Source organism: Danio aesculapii, chromosome 2, assembly GCF_903798145.1.
Source record: "Danio aesculapii chromosome 2, fDanAes4.1, whole genome shotgun sequence".
In the NCBI taxonomy this organism is placed as follows: domain Eukaryota; kingdom Metazoa; phylum Chordata; class Actinopteri; order Cypriniformes; family Danionidae; genus Danio; species Danio aesculapii.
The window spans coordinates 33,199,497-33,219,226 of record NC_079436.1 but is presented as its reverse complement, the minus strand read 5'-3'; the positions used below and the strand labels follow the sequence as shown (position 1 = coordinate 33,219,226).

Sequence of the window (19,730 nt, the reverse complement as noted above, 5' to 3'; positions counted from 1 at the left end):
CCTTTGTGCTTTGAGGCAGCGTACAGTACAATATATTAGAGTTTCATTGGGCTTATCCCCCATGGTGGCCTGCCTGATATTATATAATGACGCGTTGGAGTGCTTAGTCAAAGTCCCTTCAAGGCAGGTCAGTTCCCTGATGGCCATATTGGTAATGCTATTTTCTGTAGGTTTGGGAATTGGGGGAAAACCGAAGATCTGTATGATATATATCTGTATGATAAGATATTCAGCAGTTGTGCAAATCATAGTTAAAATAAGGTAAAATTGAATAGGAATATAATAATAATAATAATAATAATAATAATAATAATAATAATAATAATAATAATAATAATAATAATGTACTTGCCTCATAATGCATTTATACACTTATAATAATAACAATAATAATAATAGCAGTTTATATTTATATATTTATATTTGAATATGTATGCATATTTTGTGTAAATACAGTACTGTAGAATGTTGGTATTATATATTAATATTATTATTAAAATGTATATTGGTATTTAAAAATGTATATGCTAATTAGTAAAATAGTTTATAGAAATAAATAACAACAACGATAACAAATTTTGCATCTACAGTTCAGTATATATATGAAGAGTTCAGATGGAAAAGCCGCTCAACGCCACTTCCACCAAAACTGAGCTAATGACATTGAGTGAATGCTTTAGGCACGTAGTATGCCATCAACAAATATTTTTGCTTCAAATCGTCAGCACATTCAGAAAAACTGTTTGTATGCAAAAGCCTCTAAACGCCACTTGCCTTTAACAGCAAAAGACACTATATCCCGAGAACCAATCAGAAGGCCTGAATCAAATCATATGTTTTCAATGTAACAGCGTGCTGATATGCCGGCTTTTATGAGCAGACTGTTTTGTTCCGCTTCCGATTAAGATTTTAAAAGATGAAGTTTGATGAACTGGATGAGCCTGTCTGACTGTGATAGGCAAATGAAAATGTCCCATACCTCAAAACTCTGTGCGTTATAAGAAAAAGAAAACACAAAGTACAGTCGAAAGTCTAACATGCAATTATAATGGTTTTTGCACAGTGACGCTACTTTGAATGAGTATATAAATAATAAATAACTGTTAATGTGATATATATGTTTATGAAATATGCCCAGAAATATCATATTATCCAATAGCTAGTGAGTGAAATTGAATGTAGCGTATTTCAGCTTTCTTCAGTGTTGTTGTTTCCTAATGTAGTATTCATCAGACAGTCCCTGCGTGTGTTGACTGAAGCTAAGACTGGCCTGCACTATAAACAAGGCTGTTATGACGAGGCAGCGGAGGAACCGGAGGCAATTGTTTACCTCCTCCAGTCTTATCAATGGCCTCAGTCATTTGCGATCAGAGTGGAGGAACACTCTGTACGAGAGCAGCCTGCCACTATCGCAGGTGTTCAGATCGCAAGGTATTCATCGCCTTCGACCACTTTCTCTCCATTCCCCTCCACGCTGCCACTTGACTGCTCGCCTTACTCATATAACGCCGCTAATTAGAAGTAGCTGGTTCCAGTGAGCCTTTGTAGAGATCACTTCAAAGGGAGCTTTAGAGAGATAGGAGGGAATGGCAAACGGTGACGCCTAACATTGGATTTATTGAAAGAAGGAACTTGTAATTAGGTTTGTGGCTGCTGCATCTCATAAAAAGTGGACACGACAACCTTCTTTTTTTCTCCGAACTATCTCTCTCTGTCCATGAGGAGCAGCCAATTATAGCTTATTTATGGAAACACACAGGATGAGGATAGCACACGCAGAAGGATAATGTCATTATAAACATCTGGCTGTGAAATTGTCGTGCTCGACCAATCTGATTAAACGAATGCTACAATTGAAAACACTGATCTTGCATTTTAAAGGTTCTCTAAGATAAGTACTGTACCTATATAAACACAAGTGTTGTCACAGATACCAGTTTTGAGGTCCACCATGGTGAAATTGCTGTTTAAAAGTTAAAAATTTTCATAATTATAACTGCGATTGATTATCATGATTATGAGAACTTACTGTTAATCATTTAACATTGCAATTAGCTGTTATGTAAATGCATGTTTATATAGACCCAATCCCAATTCTACCCCTTAGCCCTTCCCCTTACCCCTCGTTTTGCGCCTTCCTGTGAAGGGGTAGGGCTGTCCCAATTCTCTTTATCTTGAAGGTGGTATAGGGCTAAGGGGAAGGGCTAGATAACCCTCAAAAGTAAGATTTTTCAGGACCACACTCGAAACCAAGGGGTTAGAAAATTTCCCAGAATACACCAGCCACAACGGCAGCATAGCTGCTTCTGAAGTCAGGAGATGCACAAATTAGTATTTTTTTTGTCATTATTACGAATTTTTACGACAAACAAGCTAATGGTTTCGCGTTTTACTATCATGCTTTTAAAAAAAAAAATAAAAAACGCTAAATTTCGCTATCTGTAATCCCTAATGATAACTTCTGTATAGCAGTCCCACAACATTCTGACACTCGATGACATGATATCGTTGCCTTCAGTGATTTCCTGAACATACAGTAAATACCAATAAAATAAAGGAACTGGAATACCTACAGCAGTCGCCATTGTCGATCTCATATGAGGCAAGAGCTCACGATGACATATGATGACGTGTGCAAATTTTAAAGCCCTTCCCCCTTGAAACAGAGTGTGAGGGGAAGGGGTAGGGGTACAACAATTGATTTGGGATTGGGCCATAGATCTTTAATAAATACCTTTATATATTGTACCGAGTGGGGTGGGGCCGTGAGAACAGAACAAGGCCGGTGGCGGGGGTGTTAACGACTGTGTGCTCTACCTGTCTCGAGTCTAAGTAAGGAGCTCGGGAATCTTAAAAGGAGGAGACAGCAATAGAAGACAAAAGAGGATCAGGCCTGGACTTTCAGTTTGGTGGTAGCCACCGTGAGGAGCTGCCGCAGCACTTTAGTTTGCTTATTTTCATTATTAAAATTATTTAAAGTTTGTTGGTTCTCCGCTGCCTTCTTTCCGATCTCCAGGGAGCCATCAGCCTTTATTACATGTATATACAGTTAAATTATGTTGCATTCATTCCTTTCATTTAATGTGTGTAATGCACACTATTGGGGATATGGAAGCTGAAGCTTGACCTCACAAAATTAAATCGCAAATCAAATCACAATATCAGTCAGAAAAATGTATGTTTTCATCATATATATAAAGCATCATCTTTTATAAAGCAACTTCATGCTATTCTGTGAAAAAGCAACCCTTTGTGAGCTAAAACAAACAATTGAATTGTTGCCATAAAACACAAAAACAATATAGATTAAATAATACAAACAAGTAAACAAAGCCTCTATGCACAGAGTTTTATGTTGTTGGCCACAGAATTGCTTAAAGCAGCAAATTGTATTTGTTGTTTGTTCATTTTCAGATACAAAACTTGGTAGATGCCCTTAAGTGTGTTGACATTTACAATATTCTTGATTTTTAGGTAATTTTAACAAAACTGTGAAAATATTAATAACCGTGATCAATTTGGTCACATGAAAATTTCAAACCGTTACATTTCTAATCTCCGGACAGGTACAATGTCTCAATTACATCTGCAAACAGTCATCCTGCACCCTGCTGACCTGCTGCTGTTGATTTGAATGGTGTGGCTGATAGGGAAACAAGCGTTGGTGCAGCATTAGGCCTTGCATACAATCAGCTGTTAATGTATTTTTAACCGAATCTTGTCCTCTACCTCTCAAAATAGTGTAGCAGCCCATGAGATGTTTACACAAAGCTGCTCTTCTTCACATCTAAAGTGTTGTGATGAGGAGCTGCGGCTGTCAAGGTCAGCTCAGTTCCTGTAAGCTGCACCACTTCCAGGTGTCCAAGGGTCAGATTTCACAGAGCTCCTCGATGTTTGGTCATTTATAGCTGATGGCTGTGACCTCATTTTATTTTAATTACTTACACAATAAACAAAATACATATTATACTCAACCGTTCAGGAGTTAATTTTCAAGATAGTATTTGTTTAGCAACTTTTCTTTCCACAAATCCAAAAGAGAGAATAGATTTTTAATGATAAAACCTGTCTAAAAATGCAAAATGTGTGGTTTTTCATGTGAAGCCTACTTTATGTGATCATGTGTTTCCATGTGTTCACCAGGGGCGTAGCAACCGTGGAGGACAGGGGGGATACGTCCCCCTCACTTTTAGAGACAGACTATTTAGAAACAGGTGATTAATAATTATATGAACGTATGATCTCATACAGCCGCCCCCCCCCCCCCCTTTTAAAATGTCCGCTACGCTCCTGGTGTTCACATTTGTTCATGGGTGATGGCTCTCATGAATTTCTTTTCCAAAATTACAATTCACTTGTGTTTCATATTTCTTGTGTGATTTTAACATTTTGTATGTGATAAAAGGGATGCTTTATTGAGAATCTACTGACATACACTACCTGACAAAAGTCTTGTCGTCGATCCCAGTTGTAAGAGCAATAAAGAGAAATCAAGAGCAATTCTAAGAGCAACAAAAAGAAATCAGTCAAGTTTGGTAAAGGAAAAATCATGGTTTGGGGTTACATTCAGTATGAGGGCGTGCGAGAGATCTGCAGAGTGGATGGCAACCTCAACAGCCTGAGGTATCAAGTGCTGCCCATTACATTATAAACCACAGGAGAGGGCAAATTCTTCAGCAGGATAGCGCTCCTTCTCATACTTCAGCCTCCACATCAAAGTTCCTAAAAGCTAAGAAGGTCAAAGTGCTCCAGGGTTGGCCAGCCCAGCCACCAGGCATAAACATTGTTGAGCATGTCTGGGGTAAGATGAAATAGGAGGCGTTAAAGATGAATTCAAGGAATCTTGATGTACTCTGGGAGTCCTGCAAGAATGCTTTCTTTGCCATTCCAGATGACTTTATTAAGTTATTTGAGTCATTGCAGAGATGTTTGGATGCAGTCGTCCAAGCTCATGGGAGTCATACACAATATTAATTCTTTTTCCACTGCACCATGACTTTATATTCTATACTGTACATTATTTCTGTAAAGAGACTTTTGTCTAAGCAAAGTCAGACCTTACTGTCCTAATTAAATAATGAAAAATCAAGGCATGATCATATTTTATTTTGGTACAATCATATAAGCCACTTTTCATACCAAATGGTCAACTAGAATTCAAGTTTTTATTTGTTGTTCCTAAAACTTGTAAAGGTGACAAGACTTTTGTCAGGCAGTGTACTGTAGTTGTCTTAGTGAATGAAAAGGAGCATAAAAACAGTAAAAAAGCAGCTTTTATTTGAAATAATAACTTTTCTAAGTGAATTTATTTAACAGTAAAATGCATGTCATTTTTTATAGAGTAGAAAGATGAAAATTTCAGTTTTTAAACTTTGTTTCAATTTAACATTTTATATATTTTAAATTAAATGACATGTCTTTGTTGAAGAAATCTTTATTTTTTAAAAAAGAAACAAAGAAAACAACCAAACAAGCATAGGATTAATCCCAAACATTTAAATCGTAGTAAATTAAATATATGTTATTGTATTTACTAAGTAACGAATATGTTAAATTATAGTTGAAATGCTACAAAATAATTTTGACAGCACTATAATCTGTATTTGCCTGGTTTTGAAAAGATATTCTTTAAATTAAAAGCGTTATTAAATTATTAGTATTTTATATAGCTTAACTTTAGGTGAATGTTAAAAAGGAAAAAAAAAATCAGTAATGGCCATTATATGTATATTTTCAGTAGTGACAGTAACCTGTTTAAAAACAAGTCAATACTATATTGATATTTAGTGTGTACAAAAGAAGTAGCCTTGCTTTTAACATTCCAGAGTTTTCCTTCTGTTTGCTTTTTTTAATTGACCTGCTCCTTCTACCTAATAAATCTAAATTACCTCTGACAGTGTCATACTACAAAAAACACTTTTTCACTAATGAATGTTAACATGGTTTGCTAATTAATTGCAATGAGTTGATTTAATCTTATTCATTTGAGTGCTAAAATTAGTATAGAGCTTATTGGCAGATCAAATTATTTTGTTCATTTAGCTTTATTGAATTTTTTTAACCCCAGTTCTCGGCCAATCATCTTGTAGACCACTTTGACAGTCTTTCAGAAGCATTACATTTGCTGATTAAAACTAGCAAAATCACCCTCTATTTTCACCCCCTGTTCATGTCTGATGTAACATTTTCCTTCAATACCATGTTTGATTCAGTTACCACAGCTCCTTTGCCATGCCAATTTTTTTCTACACAGAATGAATCTATATAAGACGAGAAAACATCACATTGTTACCTAAAAACAGCCCTCCATGCATATTCAGCAGCAAACATAGACTCCTTCGCTAATGAGTGTTGTAGAAGTCCCTGCGGCCAAAACTATGTCAGTTCTCCGGCAAATAGGGATTAGATTGTGACTAGGTATAGTCATGAAATCTTTTAGTCTTAAGACTCGTGCAAAGTCTTTGTGTGAACATGTAATCAAGCCTTACTCTGCTTTATCGATTGGTTGTCTCAACTTAAGATCCATGGATCAATGAAAAGGAAGAGAGACTTAAGAGAAATGTTTGCACTCCCTCTGCTGGACAGACAGTTAATGATTATTGTTCTGATATAATAAAGCTGGAATAACTCTCAAATTAAGGTCTCACTGACATCCTATTTCTTGTGTCCTGCAGTGGGGCGTCTCCTCATCGAGTTCAGCTCACAGATAACCCTGGAGCGGGTGCAGAGGGAAAACCCAAATGTCACAGAAGGTGGGAAATATACTCCTCCGGACTGCCGGCCAAAACAAAAGGTGGCCATCATCATCCCTTTCAGACACAGAGACAACCATCTGAAATACTGGCTTCACTATTTGCACCCAGTCCTGCGCAGACAGAAGATCGACTATGGGATCTATATTATCAACCAGGTTAGTCTGCGTGTGTGCGTTTGTGTAGGATGCTTTCTCTTTTGAGCCAGACTTAGAATTTATTTGATCACTGTTGGTCAATCTGGTTGATATAGCTGGATGCTAGCTTGGGTTGCTGACTGAACCATAATATTTGAAAATATAATTGTATCATTTTAAGGGCAAATCTTCTTCAAGCAATTATAAGAATGAACTTATGTGAAGTATTGTCATTTCTGGTAAATCAAAACAACATTTATTTGGAGTTTGTTTCAAGACAGCTTGTCAAAGCAAACTTTACTGATATGCTGTTTTGTCTGGTAAACATCTTTGAACTGCCATTATCTTGTGGGGATTATGATTGACTGATGATAAAGTATGTTCATGATGTAGTTTTATTCTTTTGTTTATTATCCAGTCAAGGTCATGTGTGAGCGAAAAATGAAAAGCTTTGGAGAGCTTCTGAACTGGCAATTAACGAGCTACTATATAAAAATATAAATTATACATGGTTGAACTGGTGTAGAATTGCAAAGCTGGTGCAAACATCATAATACAATAACTACGATAATGCTTTCTTAACTGTTGTTTTCTCGCAGCTTTTTTGATTTTTTAATTATTTTTTTTATTTTATGACAATAATTAGGATCTTAAATATCATGTTACATGAAGATATTTTGTACATTTTCTACTGTAAATATATCAAAACTTTTTTCAATTTTAGATTAGTAATATGTAGGGCCAGATAAAATCTGCAGACATTTTTTGCTATTTCTGTGGAGAATTTTGTAAAAAAATCTGCGGATTTATATGAATGATTTTTTGAGTATCATAGCTAAAAACTTAATATATGAAATAAAAATAATACCTTTTTAACTTTTATTTAATGTTTGCAATGCAAATCCATCTAGATCCACTTATTTGGTAAACAAAGCAAGTCACTCATGTAATATATATCTACTAAAAGACAGAAAATATAACTTGACAAACTGTATTGTAAATAAATCAAACAAATGAGCCCTTTCATATTAGTTAAAAATATTACTGAAATAATTTTAAAAACTGAATAAATATAAATTTACACACATTTACACAAGTAAATAAATAGACTCAATGATAAGCTACAAATCTGCAGATTTCTGCGTGCGCAGATTCTGTGTGGCTCTGTTTTATACCTGCCAACACTCCCGTTTTCCCAGGGAGTCTCCTGTATTTCGGACCCATGTCCCACCACCCTCCCCTTTTGTTATGTCTCCCGAACAATTCACAGTTCTCAGCTTTCTGGTATAGTCTGTAACACCCCCCAACTTTGGTGTAGTAACCGAACGCTCCATAGTACAGTTACTAACCTGATTCTCAACTTTGTTATTCAGACACCTCACGCCTGAACACCAAACCTCCCGCCCATGCCCCCTACCTGGTCTCCCGGATTTTCACAGCCAATCGTTGGCTGGTGTGGCCTATATGCAATGCTAAACACTTACTTGAGACAGCTTTAAAGGCTATATTTTTTTATTTTATTTTTTTCAGATTGTAAATCTTCAAAGAGTTGTATTTCGATCAAATATTGTCCAACCCTAGCAACACACATATTAGTGGAAAGCTTGTTCATTCAAATTAAATGTGATGTATAAATCTCTATTTGCAAAAATTGACACTCATGACTGGTTTTGTGGTTAAGGGTTAAATGTTTTTGACAGTGAATGAGTCGAGAGATGTCAGTTTACCAGCGTTGTGCTATTGCAAGCTGCTGGAACCAGTATACTACGAAGAAATGTTCTGTTGATGCGTTATTTGACGTGACTTTGCTTTTCCGGTGAGCATGTGTGCTTCATATATAAGCAGAATATTCTGCTATTTTGAACTTTGACAACTTGGCTCATACACTTTGGTCAACGCTGCAACAAACTGGCCTTTGAATGGTTTGTTGCCATTTTATCAGTCACATTTTAAAATTGGGTGTGTATAATTTACATTGCAGCAAAATGCTAATTAAAAATATATAAATTGAAAAGACATCTTACAAAAATCACTTCAGGGTAACCTGTGAATTACTCTTTCATGTTTTGATGTCATTCCTACACCACTGTATTCATTGTTAGTCCATCAGTTCGTAATCACATAAAGCTTTTGATTTCAATAACGTGTTAAATGTTGAATGATTATCAAATATGAATAATAAAGACATTGGAATTATTAATCATTGCTCACACATATTTAATGCAGCTAACTAATATTATCAGATTGAACCTTTTTGTGAAGTGCTACCTCAATATTATCTAGAAAGCACATTTGTTGGCTTTTTTTTTTTCAAAGAAACAGACATGGAAGTCAGCTCCTTTACCAATCTCCTTCAGCAATCAAGCAAAATGCTATAATAGAGAGTTGTGCGGGTTAAGGGGAGGTGGTTAAAATTGAACCCTGATTTGGGCCATGCTGGTAATGGAAGCATTTGTGAGAACAGCTGGAAGCTTTGCAGCTCTTTCATCAGTCTGTTGTCTGTGTGCGCGGAGTGACCCTGGAGGGACGGCAGGGATGTTCAAGGCCACGAGAAATCATTAGCCCGCTTGCCACATTGTTGTCTGCCTGAGCCTGTTGTTTGGGTTAATGAGTGCGATCAAAAGTTTGCAGCTGTCCATCTTTAAAGTTTGCGGAGTAATGATGTGACCTGTCGAGAGGAGAGCGCTGAGAGATCTGTCTGCAGAGTAACAGACCAGGGCAAAGAGTCCGTAATGGATGGAGCATTGGCTGAACTCTGATCTCAAGCTACCTTTCTTTTCTTAGAGGCATCACATCACTAAATGCAGGTTAAGTACGTGACAGATTGATTTTTATCTGCACATTATGAACACGACTTAAAACCACTGAACACTGAGGGGTTTTTGTGCATACATGTAATGATTAATGTTTTTTAACTTTTGTGTACATTTGGTCACAACACAAACAAATGAAGAAACGGGCAGAAAATTGGTCGCAACACAAAAACAACTGAAGAAACGCACAGCAAATTGGTCACAACACAAACAAGTGAAGAAACGTGAAATATCCACGTAACACAACAGAAATGTTTCTAGGGGACCCCAAAACATGATGGACCCTGCTGAGATATGGATGTGTTATTATGCCGTGATTGTTGCTCAGTGAAGTGATTGATGGTCTTTGAAAGGTGAGTTGTTTTTCGCTTATTTTAATATCTTGATTACACGACATAACACATCTATATCTCAGCAAGGTCTGTCATGTTTTTGGGTCCCATAGAAACATTTCCGTTGTGTTACGTGGATATTTGCAAGTGTTGTGACCTAATTCAGTGCGTTTTTTCAGTTGTTTGTGTTGTGACAAATTTGCTGCACGATTCTTCAGTTGTTTTTGTGTTGTGACCAATTTGCTTTACGTTTCTTCACTTGATTGTGTTGTGACCAAATTGCTGCGCGTTTCTTCAGTTGTTTGTGTTGTGACCAATTTGCTGCGCGTTTCTTCAGTTGTTTGTGTTGCGACCAATTTGCTGCGCGTTTCTTCACTTGTTTGTGTTGTGACCAATTTGCTGCACGTTTCCTCACTTGTTTGTGTTGTGACCAATTTGCTGAGCGTTTCTTCATTTGTTTGTGTCGTGACCAATTTGCTGCGCGTTTCTTCACTAGTTTGTGTTGGGACCAATTTTCAACATGTGTGCTGTCAAATTGATGAAGATCGTTTCTTTATTTGCTGGTGTTTTTTGTAATTGTATGTACTTTCTTAAATTGCAGTGCGTTAAGCTTTCTCGGCCACCATATGACAAAAATGTCACAGTCAAAAATGGCAATATTTCATCTAATGGTCTTTTAAGCAATAAGTCATGCGTCCATTTTGTTGGTAAGGCTTAAACCTTTAAACTATATAAAAAATAAATAATAATAAGGCACATTTATTTTAAGTTTGGCATGTAAAACAATATCACTTTTTCATGTTTTCTGGTTTTTAGCTCTACAGACTCAAATAATAACAATATTTTATACTACATATACGTTTGAACATTCTAAGGTGTGCCATTGTTTTAAAGGAACCACAAGCTAACGTTGTTCCGGGCAGGTTTTGACCATATTACAGATTTATATCACTATGGTGAGTGATTTCAGTTATTTTGCAGCCTACAGCAGTCAAAATTAGAAATGAGGTGTGCATTATTTTCTAATAATTCAAGGACCTGTTGTTAATTATTCCTAACGTAAGCTTAGTTATGTGGGTGTACTTGTATGGAAATCAGAGTTTGTATGCATTTACTAAGGATTTTGTATGTATATGAGTGGTAGCATTTTTTTTAATTATTATTTGACTTAAATGATTATTTGACTATTACTACACCATATTAGAGCTGCACATTATATAGTTTTAGCTTCGATATCACAATGTGAGTGTCCACAATAATCACATAGCAGGATATGCAATATTGAGTTGAGATTATAGCTGATCCACAATTAAGAATACATGAGATTTGTGAGTCATTGCAAAGTATAACCTTACCAGAGTGAAACTTTATCATTTGCATGTGTTTTAAAGGCATTTCAATAGAGTGTAAAGCATTTGGCACAATAACTTACAACATTTGTACGTTTAATGAGGATCATTTTACTTGATTATTAATACAATGAAAACTATACAGTTTTGTTTGACCTTTTATTATTCCATTTCTGTTCCTGAATACTGTTTGGCTCTCCGGAAAACCAAAAAGCACTGTTTATTTTACTTTTTTATTTGCTCTATGGTAATTATTCTTGCTGGCAATTTGTTTATTATTTTTATACATGATTCACACAATTATAAAATCACCCCAATCAATATAAAGTAATTTATAATTATGTGAAATATTTTTATATTTATATTGAAATACATGAAATATTTATAATTATGCGGGCTAATTATATAGTTTTAGTAAAATATGTGAAATTATATTAATATTGCAATATTTATCGCAGAAAAACAAAACAATGCAATGTCAGATAACTCTAACCCTAAATTGATGAATACGGATTCAATTGCAGAGCAACTGGATCTTTCTCAGACGATTATAGATAAGACCGGATGGTTTTAGCTAGCGATGTCAATCGATTACAAATTTAAATCAAATTAATCACAGGATATCCTGATTAGTTAATTGAACGTCAGTGTAAACAAGCATACTGTAGATCAATATTCACAAAGAAAGCTCTTAAGATAAAGATACTGTGAAATTAAAATCTGGAAAATCATAATGAACGTCAAAACATCTCACAACCATATGGGCAAATAGCACACTAACTATGATTTTATGCAATACTTGAACTGAATATAGACTTGAAATCCTGTTTCATCTCAAACCAATCTCTCCTTCTGACTCCACACCTGTCAGTAAAGTCAAGCCTTCAGAGATACATGAAAAAGAACTTCTGCTAACAATCAAGGGAAGACACCGTTTGCATGTCTGTTTTGTTTACTCAAGCAGTCCTGTCAAAGTGTGCTGAGAGGATCTCATCAGCAATGTAAAGTGTGTAGTTAGTTATTTGTGCTGTCAGAGCTGAGCGCTGAGGAACACACTGCATATGCACATACACACTTGATTGTGACATTATGCACTCTGCGTTTTCGTTACGCAAGCAGGAAGGGCAAATTTCCTCACTCAGCTCTGTGAATGCGAACAGAATGAGCTGAAGGCCAGCGTTTTGCTACTTTTCAGAGCGAGCTGTTTGCTAAATGAGGACATTTCTGTATGTTGGAGTACTAGGGTACCTGTTTTATTGCCATAAAGAGATACATTTACACCTTTAAAAGCACTGTGTGTGTTATTTAATAGAAGTTTTATCTCCAGTGTGTGGGATCGCCATTTTTGATGTGGTTTAGAATTGTTCTTGAATTTACTTTTGATTGAAGGTGTAATAATTGGTAACACAATACAAGGTAGACTGAAATGGTTGTGCAATTCTCGTGTTTTTCAGTTGAAGAAAGTGTTTCTCTGGCAGTTGCTTTGTCTTATGGAGTATCTATTGACATATTTTTAATTTAAAGTAAAGTCGGCTGCAGACATCTTCAGTTCTATAGGACTTTTTATGACCTTGTTGCTAAATTGCTTGTATATATATATATATATATATATATATATATATATATATATATATATATATATATATATATACATATATATATATAATTTTTTTTTTCATTTTAAAAATGTTACACCGTAAGACATTCTAAAAGTCATTCTAAAAGACATTCTAAAAGTGTATGTGTGTGTGTATGTTTAACATGCAAACAGTAGCAAGTAAAACTAAAATTTAAAACATTTATTATAAATTCTAATTATGTTACAATCTGCCTTATATTATAATGACAATTTAACTTTTTAATAAAACGTTGTATAACTTCTCATTTGAAATGTAAAACACGCCCTTAATATTGTAAATTATGTAGCAAAAATGTGACATTCCTAAAAAGTTTTAATTTAAGATTGATTATTTTCTTGGTGTAAATTGCATTCAAAAATGTCTGGAGTTAAAAAGGAATGGATATTAAAAGTTCTTCATGGAGTCTTCAATTTCAATAAAAGAACAGTATTTTAAGTGTGTTTGTTTTGTTGTATTTTGGCTGCTTTTCTATGATTGTATTGTCAGTCACAGCATTGTATGCAGTCTTTAGACTTTGGATCATAAATAGTGATGCTGTCATGCTTGCAATATTGTATGTTTCAGCATTAAGGCAAACCTTAGTAAATGTATGTTCGGTAGACCCAGACACTTAAAATGCATTTGATTAATGGCATCCAGGGATGGGCAGCATTTATGATACATGTATTACAAATACATTTTTCAAATACAAAATATTATGTTGTTATTTGTTAGTGATAGGGTTAATGAAAAGGGCTTTTGTATCAAAATACTTTAGTGTGTTGTTTTTTTTTTTTTTTTTAGCTTTAAAATATAGTAAAATACTTTCTATGAAGTCTACATGAGGTGACCGCAGTGTTAAGGGGGATCACACGCCGGATGCGCCGCTCGGCATCGTACATTTTAGAATCTATGAGGGTACGCACACCAGCACCGCAAGTCAGGGTACGCACACAAGCGCCGCATGTAAAATATATATTCTTATATATATATATACTGTATATATATGTAAAATATATTCTTTTTAAATGTCTGGGTAAAAAACAACAATTTTTCCTCTTTAAACACAATATATTTTATTTTGAGAAACTTTACAAATATTTTGGAACAGTAAACATGTCAGGCTAAATAATTCAAATAAATCATTGACTTCTGCTGTCTTCATTTGTTTCAAAAACACAGATTTCCTTACAATTTAAAACGGCATCTTTGGATATCTTTTTGGCTGGAGATACCTTTTGTCTTAAAAACAAACAAAAAAAACAAAAATAAAAAACTTGCATATACCACAGGAACGGTATAGCACAAAATTTTGTCACTTTTAAAACCTTGACTTTTGCAAACCATGGTATACCTTGAAAACTGTTATTGTCCCATGCCTAGTTACTCCCAACTATGACTTGTATGACTTTCTTATCAAAAAGAAAACAAGTAAGATGTGCCTCAAGTTCTCAGAACAGAAAATCGAATTCGATGTGATCGGCGCCTAAGTCCGTTTAATGGTAAAGGGATCCAATATGCCTTTTGATGGAAGATTTGTGAATACATTTCATGTTGCCTTGTAAAAGTATTTTGTAGTACTTATTGAAATACAAAAATACAGTATTTTATTTTGATACATGTTGTTGCTGATGACGACATGGTGGCCTCTGTCACCTCACAGCAAGAAGGTTGCTGATTTGAGCCTCGGCTGAGTCAGTTGGCATTTCTGTATGGAGTTTGCATGTTCTCCCCGTGTTCGTGTGGGCTTCCTCCGGGTGCTCTGGTTTCCCCCACAGTCAAAAGACATGTGCTGTTGGTAAATTGGGTAAGCTAAATTGTCCGTAGTGTATGTGTGTGTCCTGGTCCTCCAGGTTTCGGGTTGAGTGTTGGGCTAACGACCCACCTCATAAAAACCAGATGTTACGAAACACCATTATGGTGCGGCTTAATGTCAGCTTTGATATAGATGACCCTGGGAGTAAGTAAGTACATGTTGTTGCTGTGGTACTTTGTAGTTTATTTTGATACACTTTAAATTGAGTTATTTGGTATTTTATGTTCAAATAAAGTATATTTTGCTTAATCCAGATGACATCACTTTAAAGTAAGCAATGTTAAAACATTGAAAAGATCATCTTTTATGTTCAACATGTAATGAAGTCATACAGGTTTCAAAACAACGTGAGGGCAAAGAGCTTAGAATGACCAAGCGGCGACACTCAATAGAACATTCCATTGCAACAGCAGCGCCCAGCAACAACCCCGGATTCCGCCATTTTGGAGTGAAAGCGATCGGCTGTCCATTGGATCTTATTGCTGTCGCGATGGCAAGCAGCTGCTTTATTTTTTATTTATTTATTTAAAAATCTCATCAAAGCTGAGATACAACCTGAAAGACGACAATACAACCCTTACTATCACAATCATCAGCACTTTTAATAGTTCATTTTACAGACTTATAGTATGCTGTTGTTCTATTAGAGTTTTCATTCCAAAATGGCCGCCGCGCCATCTAGTGGCTGTTTCCCAAATTGCACGAGAGTGTCGCCTCTTGGTGATTCTATGCTCTTTGGTGAGGGTGAGCAAATGAGACCAGAATGTTTATTTTTGAATCCCCTTTCCCTTTTAAGCTCACAAATCTCACTGTAGATGATGTCATCGTGAAGTTAAGTAAAGATCGTTTTCACAGCAATCTTGCCATTAATGACAAATGGTATAAAATCACAACTTTATGAAAAACAGTTTTTTTATTAAATTCTCCAGGCACTGCGTTATAATGACAGGCCTCCTTTTTATCACATTATTAAAAAATTGAAAGCATACAGAGACCTTTATTTCTTTTCTCATAAGCTTGAGTCAAGAGCTTATAAAATACAGCCTTGTTAGATTGAAGAGAAATATAATGAGCATTATTTCGAAAGTGCCCTTTATGACTTTATATTTCCCCTTTCAAGCATGCATACGTTCAGAAGCGGTTTGCATTGCAGGAAGTACTGCCATATACTGTTGAGGCTGCGACGGTTCCGGATCATTGAATCTTATGAGGACAATGCATCATTGCTGTGACCTCTGCTACTTGCTGTTCATCTCAAATGGCTTGAGTCTCGCTGGATCTCCTCCAGTTAATGCAAAGGACAGACATTGAGTTCAGCTACGCCTTCCTCTTAAATGTTTACACACATGCGCATGGACAAAGAGACTACGTCAAGTCGTTCCTCATCAGTATCAGCCACTAGAAAACACACTGTATAATGTGAACGCGATACAATGTGACAGGTGCTGAAAAAAGAAAATGTGTTTAAGGCAGGTCAATAAGGACTCTCTTGTATGGCCCTCCCTCTCAGTTTGCCTTTTCCTTTCTCATTCTCGCACTTTCTGTGGGATGACAGTTGGGAGTACTTCATGTATCATGCTCACTGGAGTGTTAAATGATTTTAAGTGAAACTGTTTTACACAGGACAGGGGGAGACGTGCTAATTCCTCAGATCTTTGGGCTGTTGGTTAAATGCTGTCACATCCCGAGAGTGTTGTAATAGTGGGTTTGGAAACTGTGCTGGTTGGACAGTCTTGTTTTTTTTTTTTACCACAGCCCATTTGATCATCTACACTGGTTTGAAACACCCTGGCCTAAAGTGATAGTTCACCCAAAAATGTAAATTTTGCATTTATTTATGCACCCTTTACATTTTTCAAGCTTTTATGCGATGCATTCTTCTGTTAAACACAAAAGAAGATGTTTTGATATATGTTGGAAACCTGTAACCATTGAAATCCATAGTTTTTTTTTTCATACTATGTATGTCAATGGTTACAAGTATTCAGCTTTCTTCAAAATATCTTCCTTTGTTTTTGGAACCACTCGAGGGTGAGTAAATAGCAAATTTTGGGTGAACTATCCCTTTAACAAATAAAATGCAGAATTTTTCATTTGTGTGTTACCAGTTATTGTTTATACTATTTAGTTTTGGTGGTTTAAAGGGCACCTATCATGAAAATCAACTTTTGTAAGCTGTTTGGACAGAACTGTGTGTATGTATAGTGTGTCCACAGTCATGTTGGGGTGATTTAAAAACAATAAGCCTCTTTTTAAAAATATTTGATGTTAAAATAGGATCCAAATGCCTTCCATTTTGAGGCCCACCGCAATGTGCTGTAGGAGTACGGTTTTCCCCACCCACCGCAATGTGATGTAGGAGTGCGGTTTTCCCCACCCACCGCAATGTGATGTAGGAGTGCGGTTTTCCCCACCCACCGCAATGTGATGTAGGTGTGCGGTTTTCCCCACCCACTGCAATGTGATGTAGGAGTGCGGTTTTCCCTGCCCACTGAATTGATTGACAGGTGCCATGTCTCAATAATATCATGTATACACATGTCCACAGTGATCAGATGTACTCTCTGTGATCAGCTGCTCCTTATTAATAAGTTTAAAAAATCGCTATGTAATTCTTAACTGCTATAATCACCATGGCCGCATGGTGTCAGTAAACGCGTGTTTGTGTATGTGTCTGTGTGTACTGCAAACAGCATTTGTGTGTCACTCATCATTTCAGAAAGGCTTGAATGAAACTCCACAACAAATACATGAAAAAACCTTATTTTAGCTTCATCCGTGTCTGTCTCTATCACTGACGGCTGTTTATCTGACGTTACGCATGACAAGCAGACATGCAAGTCGGAGCTGTTGGCGGGGAGAAGCAGCTCATTTGCATTTGAAGCCACAGGCTACAAAAACAGCTACATTGTCCTCAAACACGAAAACGGGCAGTTTCTACATTACATAAATAATCTGATGGGTATTTTGAGCTGAAACAGACACATTACAGACACATTCTGGAGACATCTTGTAAAAGGTGTAAAATAGGTGCCCTTTAAGAGGACAAATTTGTATAATGCCATGGGTATGAGCTAGAGGAGCTGTATGAGGAAATGCCTTGTTCTCACAATTCTAAACTGTTAAAAATCCTACTTAATGGGCTCTTTTAACATTCAAAATGTATCACAGGTTTACTGTTAGGGTTGGGTTTAGGGTAGGGTTATAGGGTAAGGCAATGTAGTATGCGTTTTTAGAGTATAAAATACATCACACCAAAGGAACTCATAAACCACCAAAACATATTGTATATATTATAATATAGTTACTAATTATAATATTAGTGTATAATATATTGTATGAAGCCAGTGTTTGTTTGGTGTGAGTGTAACAATTTTTTAACTTTTGTTAGGATATACTAACAAACTATTGACTACTATTGGTCAGGCTTGTCCAGTGACATGCTATATTAGCGGATCACAATTGTTGGGTAATGACACAAAAATTGAAAACAGTAATTTCTGGGGGCAATTGATAGTGTTCGCTTGTGAGTTTCCCCCCTTCTGTTTGACACCAAAATGCAAAGTAATAATAATTCCTTATTTTGCGCTTTTCTGGAAACTCTTTACAACTTTTTGGGGGAATCTCCACATCCACCACCAGTGTGCAGCATCCACCTATATGATGCGACGACACCCATATTGCGCCAGACCGCACACCACACACCAGCTGATTGGTGGAGAAGAGACATAGTGATGAAGCCCATTATGGTATGGGGATGGTTAGGAGGCCATAATGGACAGGCCAGAAGGTACATTTTTTTAGGATGCCAGGGTTAAACCCCTACTCTTTTTCAAAGTACATCCTGAGATTTTTTAACCACCACAGAGAGTCAGGACCTCGGTTTAACGTCCCATCCGAAAGACGGTACTCACTGAGCAGTATAGAGTCCCCTTCACTATATTGGGGCATTAGGACCCACACAGACCACAGGTTAAACACTCCCTGCTGGTCTCACTTACACCACTTACGGCATCAGCTTAGCTTTCCCATACGGTCTCCCATCCAGGTACTGACCTGCTTAGCTTCAGTGGGCGACCATGTGAGAGTTGCAGAGAGCTAGATGCCGGCAATATACAAGGGAACCATGGTTAGCCATGGATGGTATGTAAAGTACCTATGTAAAGTAATTAAATGCTTCCAGCTGGGGTATTATTTAATAGGGTTAACTTTTGTTTTAATCAGGAATGTTTTTTTATTGAGGATGAATTTAAATAGTGCTTTTAGACAAACTTCTTTCTGATTCATCACCTTTAGTGCTGCACTTCTTAAGCAGCACAGCCTTCAGCTGAAAATTTAAAGACAATTACTGTCTTACTTCAGATCATCTGCTGGGAGCTGTGTTCCCATTGTTAACATAATCCTCTCTTTTGTGTCAATTCATTGTAATTTTGTGCAATTAAGGTTATATACATATATTAAATTATAGATAGTTGGAGATTGCCTGATAGTTTCGATTGCCTGTCAGCTGCCGTGTTATAGGGCTGCATGCTTTTTTTGGAGATATTTGTCTGAACAGACAGTGGGCTATATTCACTGGGCTGTTTCTCCATGCTATTGTCAGATTTTCAACACAGCAGTGAGTCATGTGTTTATACCCATTAAGTAAAGTGTCTGGTGGAACCTTGGATTTACTTAATACTAGTTATTTGCTCAGACAATACATTAAATGGTCAACTGCTCAAAATAAGTTTTAGGTGAGGTAAGGTGTTTCTTTCAACACAGACTCATTCTGAAAATGTAGTCCAATGTGTGTTTCTGGTGACCGCGAATTATGTAGCCGGGTTTACGTATGGCTGCATTTAATTTTTAAACGAACGCTATGGGGCCGTATGACGCTGTTCCTTTTCACGCTTACCAGCTGACCGCTTAC

The 19,730-nt window shown here is 36.4% G+C and overlaps 1 protein-coding gene across 1 annotated transcript in view; it reads left to right on the top strand.

The window, feature by feature from the left end:
• b4galt2 (UDP-Gal:betaGlcNAc beta 1,4- galactosyltransferase, polypeptide 2) overlaps window positions 1–19,730 on the top strand; it is a 206,347-nt gene that overhangs the window by 84,990 nt on the left and 101,627 nt on the right. Inside the window, exon 3 of the mRNA XM_056477818.1 lies at window positions 6,675–6,910. Within this exon, the coding sequence (XP_056333793.1) occupies window positions 6,675–6,910 (236 nt within the window). The remainder of the gene's footprint in view (window positions 1–6,674; window positions 6,911–19,730) is intronic.